The 21,446-nt window shown below is 36.0% G+C and overlaps 1 protein-coding gene across 1 annotated transcript in view; it reads right to left on the bottom strand.

Moving 5' to 3' along the window:
- BTAF1 (BTAF1 RNA polymerase II, B-TFIID transcription factor-associated, 170kDa) overlaps positions 1-21,446 on the bottom strand; it is a 122,028-nt gene that overhangs the window by 34,259 nt on the left and 66,323 nt on the right. Inside the window, exons 12-19 of the mRNA XM_006831136.1 lie at positions 18,748-18,888; positions 17,909-18,033; positions 14,646-14,766; positions 10,418-10,522; positions 9,271-9,420; positions 8,675-8,817; positions 6,277-6,451; positions 4,663-4,866 (exon numbers count right to left, since the gene is read on the bottom strand). Of these exons, the coding sequence (XP_006831199.1) occupies positions 4,663-4,866; positions 6,277-6,451; positions 8,675-8,817; positions 9,271-9,420; positions 10,418-10,522; positions 14,646-14,766; positions 17,909-18,033; positions 18,748-18,888 (1,164 nt within the window). The remainder of the gene's footprint in view (positions 1-4,662; positions 4,867-6,276; positions 6,452-8,674; positions 8,818-9,270; positions 9,421-10,417; positions 10,523-14,645; positions 14,767-17,908; positions 18,034-18,747; positions 18,889-21,446) is intronic.

Below are 21,446 nucleotides of genomic sequence, written 5' to 3'. Positions count from 1 at the left end.
AAATCAATTAACTCACGCAGCAAATATTTATTGTGAATTACTGAAAGACGAGTAAAGCCCAATAGCTTAAAACATTAAAACAGTGTAGAGACTACTGTGAAAGACAGATACATAAGTGAACACTGCCAATGTAACATAACTGAAGTAAGTGTCAGGTGCTCAGCTCTTCTTGGGGAGATTAGCAGAGACTTGCCAAAGGAGGTGAACACTTGTGTAGGTCTATAAAGAACAGATAAATAAAGGACTACAGCAATATCGTGGCAAACAGACAAAGTGAAGTAAGCAGTGGAAAGCAGAGCAAAGGAAATGAGCTCAGACACAGACAGAAGTTAGAGAGTGTGGCAGACTTTTGCAAGAGAAAAGCTAACTGGTTAGAGTAGAGGAAGTTTAAGAAATAAGGGAAGAATAGGGAATTTACAGAAGGTGTTAAAAGCAAGAAGAAAAAAACTAATAAGCAATGAACAAGATGCTTTTAAGCAAGGGAGAAACGTGTTCTAGTTGACACTTAAAAAGACTTCTAATTTGGCATAGCATTCAGGCTAAAGGAGATTCCAGATTGCCTGTATCTTGACAGACAAACTGGGATCTAGACAAAGTACTAAATAAAGCCTTTATGCCAATGAAACAGTATAAATGCATGAGACTTTTTGAAAGAAAATGCTGGAAATTTTGTAATGATAGATTAAACAGGCATTTTTCCATTTAAACAGAAAGAATCTAATTTTGGATGTGATGTTTGAAGTGACATGAAATATCAAGTACAATGACTAATAAGTAGAAGATAAGAAGATCAAGAGCAAAAAAGATATAAAATGTGTTCAACATTACTAAGCCAAAAACCCCTGCCATCAAGTCATTTCTGACTCATAGCAGCACTATAAACAGAGAACTGCTCCTTGGAATTCTGAAAGTGTAATGCAGCAGGCGAGCAGACAGCCTCATCTTTTTCCCATGGAGTGGCTGGTGAGTTTAAACCACCAACATTGAGGTTAGTAGTCCAATGCTTAACCCACTGTACCAGCAGGGCACCTTCAACATCACTAATCTTTAGAAATGCAAATCAAGAAACACAAAGGCACTACCGAATATACCAGAGTGATTGAAATGAAAAGACTAACAATATCAAATAATGATGTAGAACAACTAGGATTCTAACATCTCAGGGACTTTAAAATTTTTGTGGGAAAACTGTTCTGAAAGGGGTCACATTAGAAGATCCTGGATAGAGCGGAGAAAATATGGAACAAAACTCAAAATTACAAAAAAAAAAAAAAAAAAAAGACTAGGCTTACATATCAGAAAGAGATTTGGAGGAGGAACCCAAGACCATGGCTCTTTGTTACCTTTCAGGTCTCCAAGTGAACTCATCTGCATGAACCAATTTCCAGCCAAGCAATGTATAGTTATACTGAGTGTGTTCTTACCTTTTGGTTTCCTAACTCCACATCTATGCACATTTTGTTGTAATATCTGACTTTGTCTTCTCGAGCTGACCTTTGAAATTTTCTGTTCAGCTCTTGTACCTCCTCACTTCTTCCATTTGCTTTAGCATCTCTATACTGGAGAGCAAATTTCAGCATTTCTGCTGATACCCATTTAGGTCATTTCCTTATTTCTTGTCTTTGGGCTTTACTCCATTCACATCATCACAGTCAACTCTACTTTGAGGAGGCAGCTCTTCCCCAGTCCCATTTTGAGTGCCTTCCAACCAGAGAGGCTCATTTTCTGGCACTATATCTGACAGTGCTTATCTGCTATTCATAAGGTTTTCAGTGACTATATATTCAGAAGTAGTTTGTTTTTCCTTCTTCCTAGCCTGTCTTTGTCTGGAAGCTCATCTGTAAACTATCCACCATGGGTGAGCCTGCTGGTATTTAAAATACCCGTGGCATAGCTTCCAGAATCAAAGCAACTCACAAGCCACCACAGTACGACAAACTGACACACTCAGCATTTCTGAAGCTGAGGGAACTGAAGAAAAAATTCAAGCCTAGGCTTTTGTTATTGAAGGATTCTCTGGGCAAATTACTGAATAATGCAGAGGCATCAAAAGAAGATGAAAGGAATGGAATATACAGAGTCTCTGTACCAAAAGAAAATGATTGATGTTCAATCATTTCAAGAGGTAGCATATGATCAAGAGCCAATGTTACTGAAGGAAGAAGTCAAGGGTGCATGAAGGAATTGGCAAAGAACAAGGCACCAGGAATTGATGGAATGAAAATTGAAATCTTTCAACAAAGTGAGGCGGCACTGGAGGCACTCACTCATTTATGCTAAGAAATTTGGAAGACAACTATCTAGCCAACTGACTGGAAGAGATCCGTATTTGTGCCCATTCCAAAGAGAGGTGACCCAACGGAATGAGGAAATCATTAGACAATACCTTTGATATCACATGCTAGTGAAGTTTTACTAACGGTAATACAAAAATAGCTGCATACGTTAAAGAGAACTTCCAGAGGATTGGCAAACTAGCAGCATCAATGGTCTCAAGTATGGCAACAATTGTGAGGCTAGCTCCAGGACTTGGCAGTGTTTCATTCTCTTGTGCATAGGGTCACTATGAGCCGGTACCAACTCCATGGCACCTAACAACAACAGTGTATGGTTGTATAATGGGGACAACAACTTAGTGAGGTAGCCACACTAGGGAATGGTCAATCATTCGAGATCAAAGGGGTAGCATTTACTTAAGAACAAATTCAGAAGGGATGAGAAAGAAGGTGCAATGAAAGCAAGAATCACAGGGAGGAAGTGGGATAACTGATGTTACATGGCAACCAATTAAATGAAATGAAGTATATAATTTGTGACTGTAAAACTGATGATCTACTCTGTAAATCTTCACTCAATTTATGATAAGAAAAATTTTGAAATTTTCAAGGAACCCCCTTCTGGGTTTGGGGTCTAGAGCCCAAGTCTCCAGTATCCAAAAAAAAAAAAAAAAGTTTTATCTTTTCATTCCTTTTTCCACAAACATTCTGAAGCCTCATTGTATTGTTGGTCTAAGGGTATATGATGAAATCACTTTGGGAAAAGGGATACCATTTTTAAAAAATAAACACATGACCATTCCTTTGTATGGAGTCCTGGTGTGGTGCTGTAGGATAAGTACTTGACTGCAAGGTCAACTTGAACTGCAAGGTTGGCAGTTCAAGCTCACCAGAAGCTCCTCCGAAACCCTATAAAGGGTCGCTATAGGTCAGAACTGACTTGTCAGCAACTCGATGGCACTTAACAACAACAACAACAATGTAGGCTGTGGACTTTAGCTAATAACAATGTACCAATATTGGTGCATCAATTATAACAAATGCATCACAGGGATGCAAGATGCCAACAATAGGAGAAAGAATGGGAGTTATATGGGAACTACGGTGCTGTGGGTTTATGCGTCAGACTGCAAAGCCATTTGAACTGCAAGGCTGGAGGTTCAAGTTCACCAGTTGCTCCTCAGAATCCCTATACAGGGTTGCTATGGGTTGGAGTCGACTCGACGGCACTTAACATTTTCTGCAAACCTCAAATCTCTACAAAAATAAAGTCTATATATATAAAAAAAAAGAAAGTTAAAAATTCAGTTCCTCAGTTGGAAAAAAAAAAGGATTATTGATATATACAACAACATGGATGTATCTCAAAACATCATGCTGGAAAAAATCCTTATTCCAAAGAGTACATATGATTCCATTTCTATGAAATTCTACAACAGATAAAACTAATCTATGGTAGGGAAAAATCAGAACAATGATTGTGTGGGGGCAGGGAAAGACAAGAATTGACTAGTGGGAAGGGGTGATGATAATGTTTTATATCTTGATAGTAGTCTAGGTTTCATATATAGAGACAGCGGTCAAAATTCATCAAATGGTCCACTGAACATTTATACAGCTCATAATATACAAATTTTACCGAAAGACAGACAAAAAAAGAAAGAAATGCTAAACTCTAATTAATGAAATATATACTGAAGTATGGCATCCTGGTGTGGCACTGTGGCTAATGCATCAGACTACAAAGTTGTTTGAACTGCAAGGTCGGTGGTTCAAACTCTCCAGCTGCTCCTTAGAAACCCTATACAGGGTTGCTATGGGTCAGAAATGAGTCGACGGCACTAACAACAACAACATACTGAAGTATACTTACTTCAACTGCAACTTACTAAAAAGTGAATCAAAAATTAAGATGAATTAATGCTTGGGTGGGGTAAACACATGAATAGATATGTAATAAAGTAAATTTAGTAGAAGTTAACTGTAGAATCGAATTGGTGGATACATGAACATTCACTAGGCATTTCTTTCACTTTTTCGGTATATCTGAGTATTTTCATTATAAAGTGTGTATGCATATGGGCTGTGTCAGGAAATACTCAGGAACTTGTATAAGTGATTTTTTCCAATGAAAAAAAGGTAACAGCTTTTCCCAATAAAGGTGTATTAGTTTATTAGATTTTGAGTTAAAATAACTCCTTCCCCATCCTCTTAGTTTAAAAAAAACATCAAAATAAAATAACCTTTTAGCAGGGTAAGAAGGACAGGCTATTAGGCCATATAAAGACTCATCAAATTAATGTAATTTTTCTGGTAAACATGACAGGACAAATATAATCTTTATTTCATGTTCTATCTAAAATGCAAAAGTTACTTCTTTACTCACCAGGTCGTTAGCTTGATCTATTGTAAAAACACTGTGGTTTACTCTATTACCAACATCAATATGTACATCAGCTAATGATGAAATAAGCTGTTTACATTCATTCTGCATTCGTGTGAATGGAACGGCAATTTCATCATAGTATAAATGTTCTGAGAGTATATCAAGTAAACGTGGCTGCACAGCTAGGGTAACAGCTTTACACTCCTAAAATAGAACAGATAACAAATATTCAGGGCAAATGTACAGAAACGGGCAAATGTACAGAAACACAATTTTATAGATAAGTTTTAGTTGTAGACTCAAAGTTGTAAAATCCTATTGAGCTTGAGTCTATTATTATCTCCCAGAACACAGTTAGTTGCACGAAGAGAAAAATTATTACACCCAAGCTACTCTAATATTTCAATATGAATGACCATAGAACATGCACATGGAACTATTATAACTTCATTCAATTTTATACCTAGTAATTCTCATTTTACTCAAATAAATTTACAGTTTACAAGTTCACATAGATTTACAAATACATTAATTGTAAAATCAGTCAGAAAAGAATACATTAGCATGCACTAAAACTGTTATTTAAAAACACTTTATTAGATTTCTTAACAGTTGAACCCACAGCTTCACATGCCATACTGCAGAAATGGATATATAATTCAAAAGCTACTTACCTACCCCCAAATTTAACTAACCCTTCCCCCTCTCTCTGGTTGTTGCCTGCCCCAACCAGAGGGGGAATGGCCTCAGTGGTGAGCCATGAGGGGTTCTGTGGGATCTGGGTGGTCAGCCTGGGCTTCACAGAGTAAGTCCAGAGAAGCTCTGTGAGGGTCCAGAAACCGAACTGTCAACACTTGCTGCTGAGTCTGAGAGGCACAAAAACACAGCATCACTGCCTCTCCAGCACACCGAGTCCTGCCTAAAAACAGATGAGCCTTGCTTCTTTTCAGAGGCAAAGCTGGGGTCTCTATTGCAATAGAGCATGGCTCAATTACTTTTAGACACAGCTTTGACAAACTGCTAAGAGGCAGTAACAAGTAACTCTCACAGCAAGTGCAGACAGTTAAATTTCTAGAATTCCAGCCAGTGGAATAAACAAAGTTTGCAGGGAGTGTCTGATTTAGAGAACCAAGTGTATACAAAATGAAATATCTTATTAGAAGATAAAAGCTAAAGGAGCTGCAAGGGAATGACTTATTTGGAAACATGATGATTTTGCTTTGTCTGTAACCAAAAATTCTGCCCTTGCTACTACCCAGAAATAGAATTCTAATACTCAAAGCCTCTTATCTTTTGCAGTTTTCAGTGGTATCTGAGAAAGATACAGAGTGATGAATGATCAACAGTTTCTGGACTACCTACAAACACACACACATTTCTAACAGAAACTTTAGCAATCTGCAAGATAAAATGCTAAGTATTAAGTATGGGCATATCTAGTAGTCTCAGTTATGAGAATAAAGGCTTTATGAAGAAAGTCTAGGGTTAAAGTTAAATGAGAGTGAAAGAATGTTCAAAACTTTTCTAAAGAATAATTTCACTTTAATATAAATAATCCTAACAGCTAACAGAAATTGATAGTTTTAATTTATTACCTTTGGGGCAAAATCTTACCTTTTGTACAGCAGCCCATTCACAGATTACTAAAGCAACACTAATCCTCTGTAGAGCAGATTTGGAATTCAAATGGAAGAGCAGTAATTGGCCAAGGGATTCAGCTGGTTTAATTTCTTGGGTTACCATATTGACACCTGGATCACAAATACAGCAGCAAAGCGCTCCTAATAACCTAAGAGGGCAAAAAATGGAGTTGCTATGACAATTACTTTTAGTAAAATATGCCCCATGGAAGGCATATTTTTCCCCAAAGAAGATGTAAACATTATCTTCCTAAAAAGATATAAATTCTATTTTAAAACTTTAAAACATTAAGCAAGATGGTACACCAGACCTGAGAAAACCCTAGGCTTTCACATCAGGCTGATTCCTAGGCTAAGCTAAGCCTAGCTAAGTGTTCAGGAACAACTCAGCACAGAATCAGTTTGTAAAGACTGGGAAAAGATGTTTTATTGTTGCTTAGTTTGTTTTTGTTTTAACTACTGGTGATCAAGGAACTCTCCCTCAAAACACTACCTGAACATAAGCAAAAGGAACAGATACTTTGTTGACCACAAACAACAAGGAATACAGTCTTTGCAAAAAATAGTTTTGGAAAGTCACTAAACCAATAGATTACTACATCCTTCAAAAAAACAAAAATCCTTCCCTGAAGAAAGAAGGAAAATCTCATTTCCAGAGCTAAGATAATGCTAATATGCCTCGTTTTCAACAAAAATCAACAAGACATACAAAGGAATAGAAAAGAATGGACCAGGCAGAGACAGTGATGTGGAGAGATGTAACGGCTGGAGTTCTGGACTCAGAGAGGGAGAGGGGCTGTGTGCTTACGGCCAGGGGTGGGGGCAGGCTTGTGGGGTGTACCCTTTGGTTGTTTGATGATACATGGAGGGGACTGTATTCATTGCAATGAAATTATGAAGGTAAAGCTGATGCTCTCCCATGAACACTATCACTCAATTCACAATAAAAACTTAAAAAAAAAAAAAATGCAGGATGAGTTTTATAAGTGAATCATGTGACAGAAAAGCATGCCACAGACAAAAAAATCCATGAAGCCCACACATGGCACATCACACATACTAGCCACATATCCAAAGTGATTAGATATTTAAAAATCAGCAATAAGAAAGCTGAAAAAAGAAAAGAATGGACCATTCAAAGAAACAAAATAAAAGAACTCATTCCTTAAGCCTAAACATTACTAAGGTTTTAAAGCAACAGTTTTAAATACACAAATAGAGCTAAAGGAAAATGATAAAATATCAGCAAAGGAATATAGAAAGAAATTAAATTCTGGAGCTGAAAAGCACATGAGCAACAAAAGAGAAAATAGGTAAATTGGGTTTCATCGAAATTAAAAACTTTTGTGTTAACGAAGGCCATATCAAGAAAATGAAGATAACCAACAAAAGAAAATATTTGAAAATCATATATCCAATGAGAGTTCAATATGTAGAATAAAGAACTTCTACAAACCAATTAAGCAACAAAACTGCTAATAACCAAAAAAAAAAAGTGAGCAAGGGACTTGAACATTTATCCTAAGACATACAAATGGCCAATAAGCACGTGAAAAGATGCTCAACATTAGGGAAATGCAAATCCAAATGCACAGTGAGATACCACTTCATACACACTAAGTTAGTCATTATTTAAAAAATATGAAATAGTTGGGTTGACAAAGATGCTAGGTCTCTGGAACCCTACAATGGATTATCATTCAGCCATTAAAAGGAATGAAGTTCTGACATATACTACAACATAGGTAAACCTTAACCCACCAACAGCTCCACAGAAACCCTATACAGGTAGGTCACTATGAGTTGGAATTGATGCGATGGCACTAACAATAAGGATACAAAAGGACAAATACTGTATAATTCCAGTTAAACATCTAGAACACGCAAATATATAGATACAGTACATTCAAAGTTAGTAGGGAGGAAAAAGTGGAAGTTACTGATTAATCTGTGTAGAGTTTCTATTTGGGGTGATGAAAAAGTTTCAGCAGCTAGTGGCGATGGCTGCGCCATACTGTACATTGCAATCTGTGCCACTGAAATGTACTTTTAAAAAAATAGATAAAACCGCCAATTTTTTTTATTATGAGGGGGCTTCAAAAAGTTTGTGGACAAATGGAATTAAAAGATAATGGAATTTGCCCAAACTTTTTGAAGACTCCCTGTATGTATTTTACCATTAAAAAATTTTTTTTTTAAATAAACAAAAGCAACATACACAAAAATTTCTTTAATTAAAAATATTTTCATAGGCTTTCATTCTTTCATGAATACTACAATTCATGAATAAAGGAAAGCGTAATAAACACAAGAGTCCATTTGGTTAAGTAAGCTCTGAATTTATCATTATCGGGCACTTGATGCATACTCACTTGGCTGCCATCATTCTGGCCCGCATGACCACAAAATCCCTGGTGGCTGGGTCTTCCATGATAGTGTCCGCACCTGCAATATATTCTTGGAGTACTTCTTTACTCTGACTTTGGCCTTGGCGCACTTTACCACCTGTTTTTTCCTAGATGAAATGAGAAGAAAAAGGCAGTGAGTAAAAATTAAACAACAGCAACAACAAAATAGACAATATTAAATTTGCTGTTTTAATCCTAGCAAAATAGTTGTTTTTTTTTTTTTTCTTTCACAAAATTGAAATCGATAAAAATTATTACATATTTTGCCACAGTTCTAATAAGATAATTTCTCCCTACTTAAGTTAAATTAATAAAATCACACTTATAATAAAGGTATACACAGTTCTTAAATGGTTAGCATATTAATAATTATGAGCCTAGCATACAAATACATTATGTCCCTCCAAACTTACCTTTGATTCCTAGTGTAGTGCTATAGGATTAGCACTTGAATGTGAACCACATTCAAGTTCAAACCCACTAGCTGCTCCTTGGAAACCTTATACGGAGTCGCTATGAGTCAGAACCAACTCAATGGCAATTAACAACAACAAACTTACCTTGGCTCTAGCTTTAACTTCTAGCAACATATTTAAATCAATAGGTAAATGAGAAGGCTGCATCATCAAGCAAAGCCAAGCACCCATCCATGGGCAAGCAGCTGCTACAATGTATTGCACTGAAGACTTATTCAACAGTTCCATCCAAACCTACAGAGTAAAAGGAAATATGAAAATAAAAAATTTCTAGTAAGATATAAAAAAAACCCTAATACTTATTTTTTGAGATACTTAATTTAAAAATAGCACAGGTTTATTTTAAAATCCAATGGAAACTTACTATGAAATACTATGATTTTTTGGTAGGCATATTTAGTTTTTAAAAAGTAAACTAAAAATATAAAAATGATTTCAGTACTTTGTGAAAATCATTTGAAATAAAATAGGTTTGAAAAATAACTTAGTTTCAAATCTCAGTAAGTCACTGAAATCTTTTGCATTTATCGTAAAACTCAATACAAAAGCTGTCCTATAGTCATATAACTTCAGCACATACTAATCGATCCTAATAAAGAGGATCTATTGCTAAAATTAGAGGTAGCAATATTCTAGTATAAATTAAGAGCAGCATAAAGTGCATGATCATGGAGATATGGCATCACTGTTAATCCAAGTCTTTTCATAATGAGTCATCTATACCTGCCTCACACTCCATCAGCAACACAGTTTCTAAAGGTACAACAGTGCCATTTCCCCTCATAAATGCTATTAAATACACAAAATGTCTCTTTCTTTAAAGATTCCAATATATCTGGTCAGTGCTGAAATGTGAGGGTAAAAAGTGCAAGTCTAAGCAATGACATTAGGTTTCATTAGTTTGCACAGTCAATAAGCATACTAATAAATAGCAAAAAGTGATGAAGGACAGCAGTCTTCAGTTTATTTTTTGCATTCTATCAGAAAGTACTAAAAATATTTTCATAGATCACATAGTAAGAGTTAAAAAAACGAAAAAAAAAAAAAAATCTATGATAAATTAGGCACTAAATATTACATTTTTAAAGGATCTTATTTCTTATCTCATCTTGGGTGATTTCTAATTTCTTAAAGCTCCTGACCAACAATACAACAATTATGAAAATTATATCTAAAAACATCTACAAAGTTACAGAAAAAAGGAGTACACATAGATCTAGTCACTGTGTACCTTGTGAATGAGGTCCAGAATTTCCTGGCTGCTTTCTAAAACACAAAACTGAAAAATGTGCCTCAGCATATCTGGCAGGATAGGTATAAGCCAAGATGAAGAGCTCTGAAAACAAAAATAGAAACAAAGTTATAGCATGTAATTCTTGGGAACCAGTTTACCTGAAGATGTGTAACCTAAATAACAATTAAATGAAAAGATATGATTTTATCAAAAAGGTTCAACTACTGGTAAATTTTAGTTAGAATGAGTTTCTGAAAAATTATTCTTTAGTTTCTATTAAATAATCAGTACAACATTAGCATTTTTTGGTTAATGCTGTAATGACCTTCACAGCCCTCAATTTTTTATAATGAGGATCAGATGGGGAGGAGAGAGTTTATAAAAATTACTCAGGGAAATGACTGGATTCACTATTTACATACTAAATACTAAAAATTTTTAGTATATCAGAGGGATGGGAAGTCCAGGTGTGGTGTGGCAGGATAAGGATTGGACTGCTAACTGCAAGGTGAGTGATTCAAACCCACCAGTTTCTCCTTGGACACCCTACACAAAGTCACTATGAGTTGGAACCAACTAGACAGTACTTAACTACAACAACAACTAAAGGGATGGGGTAGTCTTCCCCTAACTTGCATTATTCAGACTGATGCTCCTTCATGTGTTCTACCTTTCTGAGATCCAGAATAAGAACAGTCGATGGAGAACAAAAATAAGAGTATCTGACATTTCACTGTTCCTCAAAATCAACTTGAAACTTCTAGCCATCTGTATCTCCCTCACCCTCTGCCCATCAGCACTCATTTCCTTTCACTTTCTCTCTAATGTCATCATGCTCTCTTCTGCTTCCAGATTTTCACACAGTTTCTTCCTCTGAATCTTACCCTCCTCTTCACTGGGTTATCTCCAGGACCCTGAATCAGTTAAAACTGGTTTAGTCAAGGTGGATAAAGCAAAATCAGAACAGACTCATTTTTTTTTTAATTTGGGGTATAACAGAAAGATAACCAGAGCAGGAAAAATTATGGAGCGAAGCCCTGGAATGGGACATTTGGAATAGTGACCCCTGGTGCAGGAGAATAAACTCTTGACAGGACTGTAGTCAGCTACCATATTTGAGCAGGACAAGGCAGTTGAAGGCTCTGTCTGCTGTGTAATCTACACCGCCCTTCTTTTCTAACAAGGAAATTCATTTCTAGTAGGGCAGTGTCCTACAAGTTTTACAAATATGGTCTGTTTTGGTTTCCCTTCTTCAACCATGACTGAACCGGAAAGATCCAGAATGAAGCCCTGATAAAACCTCACTCATCCTTTAGGTCTGATCTCAGTTCTCTTAAACTTTACTTCTAGCAGGATGCCTTTCTTGACCAATACCCACCCTACTAGCTAGGATCCAAAAGCACCTTCTTCCTTCTCTCCCAGATAATGAATTAAGTTTTGGAGCACAAAGGAATTGTTATGTAGCAGTACTGTTTCATTACTTTCAGTAAAGAAATATTCTAAAGGTAAAGGCTAGATGGAAACAATGGAAATTTTCATTAATGATGCTATTTTAAAACGGGAGAAAGATGAGGCTTTCTGCTCCCATAAAGATTTACAGCCTTGGAAACTCTGTACAAGATCACTATCAGTGGAAACCGACTCTACAGCACACCACCACCACCAAAAAGTATATATACATACTGTTGAATGATGATGCATGGAATCATTGCAATGAAATGAAATACAATAAAAGGAGGGTAAAACTGATGTTCTCCCATGTAAACTATCACACAATTCACAACATAAACTTAAAAAAAAAAAAAAAGGCAAAGAAGCTCTCCCTGACAATGAAAATCAATACCACAGAACACAGAAAGCCATGTAATTTTAATAGTATCAACTAGAAGGAAGCCTGGTGGTGTAGTGGATGAAGCATTGGGTTGCTAACCACAGGTTGTTGATTCTATCACCAACCACTCCATAGGAGAAAGATGAGGCTATCTGCTCTCATAGTCTCAGAAAACCTACGGAGCAGTTCTACTCTGTCCTAAAGGGTCACTATGGGTCAAGAATCAACTCAGCAGCAGTGGGTTTTTATTATCAGTCAGGCTGTTTTTAATGCCTTCAAGTTGGTTCTGACTCCTAACGACCCTGTATAAGGTTTCCGAGGACTGTTTGGTGAGTTCCAACAGCTGACCTTGAGCTACAAACCAACCTTGTGGTCTAGTGTTTATCCTACAATGCCACACCAGGACTCCATCATCAAGCATGCTGTTGTTTTTAACTGTTGTCGAGTCAGTTCTGATGCATAATGACCCTGTATAGGGTTTCCCAGGAGTGGCCGGTGAGCTTGAACCACTGACATTAAGGTTCAACAGGACTCCATCAAACATCAATGGGCTAAAAATATTTGGAAGGGGATTTGGAACAATCTTAGGATCTTGTTTGAATTGAAAAAAATGTCTAAAACAAGGGAGGAGGCATCAAATTTTAAGTAAGACTAACAAAGCAAGAAATTATACCGGATAGCTGAGAAAAAAACCCAAACAAAATGGGAAAAAAGCAACTGAAAAAAGAAATCCAGTACAATCACTGGTGAGTGAGCAAGTGGCTCAGATATTTCATTGTTCCCCCCAGTATATCAAAACAAACACAGTATGAAAACTAATGATCAACAAGTAACAGTGGTAACTGATTGACCAAAATATGTCAGCTTATGTTTAATAGACTTTAACAGGATGGCCAGATATGTCAATTGTTTAAATAGTTAACTGTCTGGTATCCAAAAAGTATGCAAAATATTTTGGATAAGTCATTATACTGAATACTTTATTTCCTCATAATGTCGAATAAAGTTTCCTAATAATGTCAAATATTTATATGGTCATATAAATAATAGAAACCAAAAAGTAAGTTAAAAAGAACCTGCAGGTGGTTTAATCACCTTATAAGAACAGAAAGACTTAAAAGAACAGTGTGAAGGTAAGAAATGCAATAAATACATGAGATTTATCTAAAGTGAATTGAAGAACATTTATATCAAAAACATTTAGGCAAAAATCCCAAAGTTAAGCAAAAATGAAATAGAAATTCAGAACAGTCCATTCCAGTTTTGTCAGATTAGTTCATTATTACTCAACTGAGAATTACAAAATAGACCTGATAGTTTTTGCTCAGAGCAGACTGTGATTAGACAAAATCAAAAGGATAACATACAACCCAATGTACAAATATTGTTCACAGTTCAATACAGTATCGTGCTAAAAGAACACACGGAATTTTCCTAATTCACATTGAAATGCATCATTAGTGAACACACAGAAACATTTATGCATGCCAAAATCTGCAGGTAGTCTCCAGATTATGAATGAGGTCCATTCCTAAGTGTGTCTTTAAGTTGAATTTGTAGCTAAGTCCAAACAAGTGCATTCAGTTCTTACTTAGCCTTTCTTTAATGCAAAAAAAAACCCCTTCATAGCCTTTTCAGTTCAAAAGCTGCATGTGCAGCAAGTGAAAGTGACTGTGATGACGAATTACTGTAGGGGTTATTTTAATTGTTTCAAAATCTAGGCAATTTATATAACTGCACTATCGAAATAATTCAACCATTTCTTTTTAAAGACAGCTGACCCAAACTACAGTACAATGTATAACAAACAGCACACTAGAAGATTGGATTCCTTATTTATATTCCTTCAAATTCCTAGTATTTTGATTGTTGAGCTCCTTAGCTCATCACAGGTTCCACTCACACACTGGTATGATCTCAATAATCTCTGTAAGGATTTCAATGTGTGACCCCTGAAGTACACTATTTTGAAAATATCAGACTTTTGAGATAACTCAATTCAAGTGATTGGGAATTACACTGTCAGTTTAGGAGTTGTATTTCAGAGTGAAAAACGCTTAGCTTTCTAACCTAGGATGAGTTCTGTAAATCATACAAAGTGGAGAGAGACTGAATAACAAGTCCCCAGTAGGAAAGGACCTTTCATTCATTCAACAAATATTTACTGAGAGCCTCCTATGTGTTAAGCAGTATTCTAAGTATTAGAAATATAACCTAGAACAAAACATTAAAATATTTCTGCCCTTATGGTGACTTTATTATTGAATCATCATAACCCTGATACTAGGTGCTGCATTCTCCTGATATATAGCAAGTGTAACCTGGTGGGGAGACTTATTTTACGAAATTAAATTATAAAAGTTTTAAGATTGTTACATAGTTACTAGTTCTTACCTGGTCCTGTGTTGATAATAATGTAAACAGAGTTTCCAGTGCTGCTCTTCGAACTGATGATATAGTGTGATGCAAAAAAGGCCAGACACGTGGGACTAAAACTGTGAGTGACTGCTGAATACTAATAAAGAAGAAACAAATTAATCTTACTCATCCTCATTTGAAATCTGTGAATACATTCTATAAATCCCACATGGACTACACGATGTTGACATGAAGTATCTTTTTTGATGAACAAATTCTTAAGAGAAAACAATTTTCATATCAATATTCACTTATCATTCTCATTCAAAACGGTTATATAACTTGAACAGACAGAGCAAGCATGGTCATAAAGAATAGTAGAAATACTAACTTTAGGTTCTTCTAAGGCACGAGAGTCATGAATTACTTTTTATCAAGTTAGAGATTTCCAAAATAACTGCTCTTATTCCAAATCTCCTTACTCAGCAAAAATAGGACATGGACCCTAGCTGGTAGTCAGCCTACAGAATCAGAATTGCTATTCCTAATTCTTTCCCTCATAGCTAACCTCTACAGATAACCACTAGATGCTCAGAACAGCCATCCCCTTTCAGAGCCTTCTCGACCACATGTCAAAAAGGAAAGAAGTGATAAGATGGCAGCTCTGAAATTTGCTATCTGGTTTAGAATTACCAACTTTAGAAAACTTAAATTTCTTCCTTCTCGTTTTAAATGGGGAAGAAAGCAAAGCCAAGTTTAGGCTAATTTGCATCATAGAATTTCTGTCAAATCTATGAGGCATTTTGATAAAAGTTATCTGGCAACCTAGATCCAGAGAGCGTGGAGCAATGTAGAATCTCCACTGCGTAGTATCCAATTTGTCTAGGTGGGAATGATTAAAGGAAATGTGGACAGGTCTCTTGTGATGCAAGGGTGAATAATTGTTACCAGGACTGATTGTGAAGGTTGTAAATGTAAAAGTGGGCATTTTGTGGCAAGGAGGGGAGTGATTGACTTTGCAGGCAGGGAGCAGAGGTCCCTGGAACCATGAAGGGAGAAGAGCGGAGAGCGGAACCCAACCCAGAGAGGCAGCAATACCCAAGACGAAGGCAGAGGACTCAGGACCCAGGGAAGAAGAGGGGCTGTGTGCTGATGACCCGGGTTGTGGGGGGAAGCAGGCTTATAGGATGCACCCTTTCATTGATTGGTGATGTGTGGAGGGGATTGTAACCATAGCAATGAAACAATATACGATAAGATGAATGTAAAACTAATGTTCTCCCATGTCACATAATTCACAATAAAACTTTAAAAAACAGAGAGAGAGACAGAAAAATGAAGTTATCTGGTGTAAAGAAAAGGTTTGTAAGTAGTTTTTGACAAGTACATTTCTGTAAAAACAGGCATGAAAATGTAAGAATACGCTAGTATAATTGTTCTCTTGTGGTTTCTCTCAGAAATCCTATCTTTTCCCACTATTTTCAATACTTGCAGGTTTATCTGAATATCACTCTTTATACTTATGTTTAATAAATCTACTTTAGAAATTGTCATTTAAATATATGCACACAAAGACATGAAACAGGCTCAAAATATATCAAAGCAATATAATAAATTCTTAATAGAGTAAATGTTCATACTCCAAATGGCATGCTGCATTTCTTCTTACATAAGCTGGAAATTAACTGCCAAATATCACAATATATGAAACAAATTTTATAACAAGGTAATTTAAAATATAATCAAAAGCTACATTTTTCACATTGAATTAAAAAAACTTTTACTACAGTATTTCATTTTCTTACATTGGCTAGCTTTTCTGACACTATCTACTTGACAGAGTAAAATCCTTTATTTAGGGAGGTATCACAGCACTTAACCACAACAACTAACAACAACAAAGACCCATGTAGACCAAATCCACCCAGCCATTTGTGTAAACAGAGCTTTATTGGAATATAGTCCCATTTGTCCCTTTTACATACTGTCTATGGTCGCTTTCATGTAACAACAGCAGAGTTGCGTACTTCTGACAGACATTACAGGTAGGGCCTATAAAGTCAAAACTATTCACTGTCTAGGCTTTACAGAAAGGAGTGCTGGTATGGTGCTGTAGGGTAAATAATTAATGGATTGTTAACCAAGAGTTGCCAGTTCGAATCCACCAGGGTGCTCCTTAAAAGCACTACACAGGGTCACTATGAGTCAGAACTGATTCGACAGCACTTAAAAAACAAGAGGCCTTGCAAAAAAGGTGTGTCATACCCAGATACAGGCCAATGAAAAACACAGTTGGAGAAGAACTTTCATATATATTAACTCATTCAAATCATACAGTTTCCATTACTAGCGAAAAAATGAAAATTAGGAAATGCCAGATATACACTATCACTTACAATTTTTCTCTTTTGCTTTAACGGGCACTTATTTTGCTATCCAACTTGTCAGTTATCCTACTAGTTTAAATTTAGCATTAAAGTACTACCAGCATGTGAGTATTATTTGAAACATTCTTGAACTGTTTTTCATACATCTATACTTTTTATTGGAAGTAGACTCACTCAGAGAGTCATAAATCACTTACAGTCCTAATTATACAAACATTCACTGAACACTCTCACTAAGCTAAGGTCAGTAATTAATTTTCTCATATATGGATTTTTTTTAAGTTCCTGTACCTCCAATGATACAATTAATAGGAACAATAATATTCAGAAGCCATTCTAAAAGGTAGGGAATACAATGATTAGCTGAGCTTCTCTTCAGAATATAAAAAGAGGTGACCCTTTAAATTTTTGCTACATATATTTTTAGCTTCACTACAACTATACCTTTGGATATTATATAACATTAATATGTATATCTTTCCTGATGTAAATATTGGAATCAAATATAAGATTTTCAGAAATAAACATTACCAAGGAAAAAACTTGTAAAAGAGAAAGTATCAGAAAGTCAATTATAATTCTATTAGCAAAATATCACTAAATAAGGCTAAAATTCTATATTTTAGGGTTAGAGTTGCAAATAATATACAATTATTAAATTTCTAAAGTAAACTATTATTCAATGAACAAGATGAAGAATTATATAACTCCAAGTAACCCAGGGTAAGGAACATGACCTTTTAAATGGTCTAGTAGCTAGAAAGTAAAGGCATCCCTGAAAATAACAGTCTCTGGCATCTCAAACTAACAATACTTATCTTAAAGGTACTAAAATATTATTTCTTTAAGACTTAATTATCTGGAAATGTATGTAAAGAATTTGTCTTTATTCTACTAACTAGAAATAATTACCTGCATTGTTGGACCTGAGGATAAGTTAACAACGATGAAAGAAGAGTCATAATACTATTTGTTGAAGCTGTCAGATCATCTAGTTCCAGAAGAGCATCCCATAATGTATTTATAATGAAAGGTACCTATAACATCAGTTATTAAGAGTTAGCAATTTTACAAATACAAAAATATGCACAAGCCTTTGTCAAATTGTATCTAAGGGGGCCTTATTAATTCAGTGACATGCACAATCCCAAAGACCCTGGACAGTTTAAGTTTTGAGCAAAATTGAACAATTCTTCCCCTCTCTTTTTAGTATTGCTCACTTCTACTTTGGTACTTCCTTTACTAATCAAGCTCATACGGAAAATAATATAGCCAACACTATTTTATGTGAAAATCTAACTCTGAAAATCATACAGTATAGAAATACAATATATGGTCCTTTATGTAATTTTAATACATTTTTAAAAGTTACTAATCATTAAGAAAGGTAACTTTAGTTTTTAAGCAGTCAAAATATTGGTCATTATACTTCTAAATATACATATGGTTTTTGGCAATTTCAAGGAAATTCAGTGAGAACTTAAAAAGGTACTTCAAAGCAGGAGAATGGACTTAAAAACCATAGCCAAAACAACAAAACTCCTGTAGCCCCATAAAGATGCATTAAACAAAGGCGAAGTTCCCTGTGTATTCTATACACAAGCTGAGGTAATCTTCCCCAGGATACATAATTGAGACTCCACGTATCACCGGGATATTTGCCACAAGAAAAGTGAGGATGGAGAACACCACCACGTTTTATCCTAGTACACTACATCCCAAAAAGAAGCAAGCTCTAAGAAAATGCAGACCTTTTGTGTCTGAAGATAGACAAGGCTTTCAACCACAGGCACTAATGATGCTGCAGCAACAGCTCGGACATCATCATCAAGGTCCTGGAGTCCTTCAATTATTCTAGTTAAAACTTTAGGCAATAAAGTATTAATCACATCCTGTAAAACAGTACATCAAAAGAGATTAATTTCCTGCTGTACAACTACTATGTTAAAATTCCTACCAAATTGGCTACATGAAAAAGCATAAAAAATTCAGTAAGGGTAAGTTAAAAATTATTGCTATAAAATCCTAGAAACTTTTCATTAAGAAAAACTTCAAAATGTGAAGCTATTGTTTATCAAGCTCTCCTCCATTCAGATCTCTACACTTCTGAAGGCAGTGTTTCCATTTCTCTAAACCTTCTGCAATTAAGTCTACACTCTGATTCATACCAAGTCAAAAATGTTAGTTTTGGCATCTGTAAGAAACTAAAATTGTGTTCCTTTTCACTGTTCTTTGAGTTTTGGAGAAAAAAGTGTGAAGGGGAAATACTGACTGGGGTTGTAGAGTAGATAGAATAAGGCTTCTCAATGGAATTTTCGTAAGACAGCTCTTGCTACCCTCAAAAAACAAGTAGGTGCACTATGGTAGAAAAAATTCCTCAGGCAACTTCCCTGGCCTTTTTCTCATAAATGCAGTCAACTTTCTTGAAACTTCTTGAAAATAAGTCCCTGTGATTGTCCTGGGTCCTTTTTAAAAATTACCCCTTTGGAGCCCCTCCAAACAGTTGCCATATAAACTTGTTAGCTGAACGCTCTACCTTGAATTTAACTGGTGCAGTAGATCCCCTCAGAAGTCATTTTTGGATTGGAACTTTTTTTGAAGGGACCCTAGTGAAACTGTTGTTGTTGACTGCCATAGAGTCAACTCCAACCCATAGCGACCCTGTATAGGGTTTCTGAGGAGTAGCTGGTGAGCTTGAACCACCAACCTTACAGTTCAAACAGCTTTGCAGTCTGGTGCATTAACTCACAGCAAATTACTGAGAGAACTTGCCTGCAGCCATCCACTGATATCAAAGGTATGTTTAAATAAATTTGCTTGAAGTAAGCCCATGCATGTATGAACAGACACTGTAGTAGCAATACTTCTTGGCTTATCCTAGTATTTGTTCAAAATGAATTACATAAACACAAAAATATTATTAATATGAAACGGATCTCATCTTAAGGAATTCTGATAGTGTAGTGGTTATGAATCGGGCTGCTAATCTCATGGTCAGCAGTTTGAAACTACCATCTGTTCCGCAAGAGGAATATGAGGCTTTCTGCTCCCGTAAAAATTTATAACCTCGGAAACCCATGTAGGGTAAGTATGAGTCGGAACCGACTCCAGCACATAACACTAACAACAACAACAATCTCATCTTTGGAGTTCTAGTGTGGCGCTGTCAGATAAAAGCACTGGACCAAGAGGTCAGTATGAACCACAAAGTCAGTGGTTCAAACTCACCAGCCACTCCTCAGAAACCCTATACAGGGTCACTGTGAGTCGGAACTGATTCAATGGCACTTCAGCAACAACAGTCCCATCTTTAAAAGTCTGCAATAATATCGAATTATTATTCAGTATGACATAAAACATCAAAATAGGTTTTCTAGATAAGACTACAAAAAGCAATTAGAATTCTTATTTTGTATGAATACATACACATACATATCTTTTTGTTAGAAACTTAGCTTCCATTTCTGATTCTTTTTCAATGGCACTATTAACCAAATAGGGTATGAGCGAAGACAGAAAGGCAAGTCATTTCTTCCTGCTTCTCATTATTCTAATCTTTTCTCTGCATTCTAATACAGCAAGTCTCAAAAGGTTATTCCTATGTTCCTATACTAGAAAGCTCAATGAGAATTGCTCTTGCTATGAAATATAGTTTTTCAATAACCAACAAGCATTTACCATTAGCATATAATTCTGCAATTCTCTACAAAGGCTAGTAGGAGATAGAGAAATTATGAGTTATATTTATATAGGAAGAAGGGTTTTCATGGGGGGAAAAAAGGCTAGAAAAGAGGCTAAAGAAACAAGGAAGGAAGCAGAGGTAGAAAGGAGTTGTAGAGAGAGAGCTTAAATCCATGATCTGAAAGCAAGGCTTTGTTGCTGGCAGTTTAAAAAGTGAGAAAGGCAAAGAGAACTTTGGAAAACTTCCTAAGGCCTAGAAGTTTGCCTTTGGAAACAGGGAGCTTCCATAAATGGGTAGGCTAATGCCTAGAACACACAGTGTGCTGATGCAGTCTGGCAAGCACTCAGGGTTGTTAACTAGTAAATGATCCTGGCCTCTAATGTCACATTCTTTTTACTTCCAAGTTTATTCTTCTCCCTCAGCACACACATTTCTTCTGACTTATCATCTCTAGGTCAAATCAACTGCTCAGGGCAGTGAAGTCCCTAATTCTGAAACTAAATCTATGGTTGGTGTTACATATTAAAAACTGTGTTCCCCCAAAATAATCCCTAATCCCTGTATCTGTGGATTTAGGAACACGGGGGGTTTTTATTATGTTAATCAGGTCATATCAGGGCAATGCATCGTCCAAACCCATTACTGTTGAGCAGAAGCAAGCCAAGTACAGATGGGGGTAGACAGATGCCATGCCATGTGAAGAGCACCAAGGAACCAGGACAAGAAGCTGAAATGACAAACAGACCTTGCTCCAGAAAAAGCCTTTCC

The sequence above is a fragment of the Chrysochloris asiatica genome, unplaced genomic scaffold (genome assembly GCF_000296735.1).
Source record: "Chrysochloris asiatica unplaced genomic scaffold, ChrAsi1.0 scaffold00003, whole genome shotgun sequence".
NCBI lineage: Eukaryota > Metazoa > Chordata > Mammalia > Afrosoricida > Chrysochloridae > Chrysochloris > Chrysochloris asiatica.
This window is presented reverse-complemented; position numbering and strand designations above follow the sequence as displayed.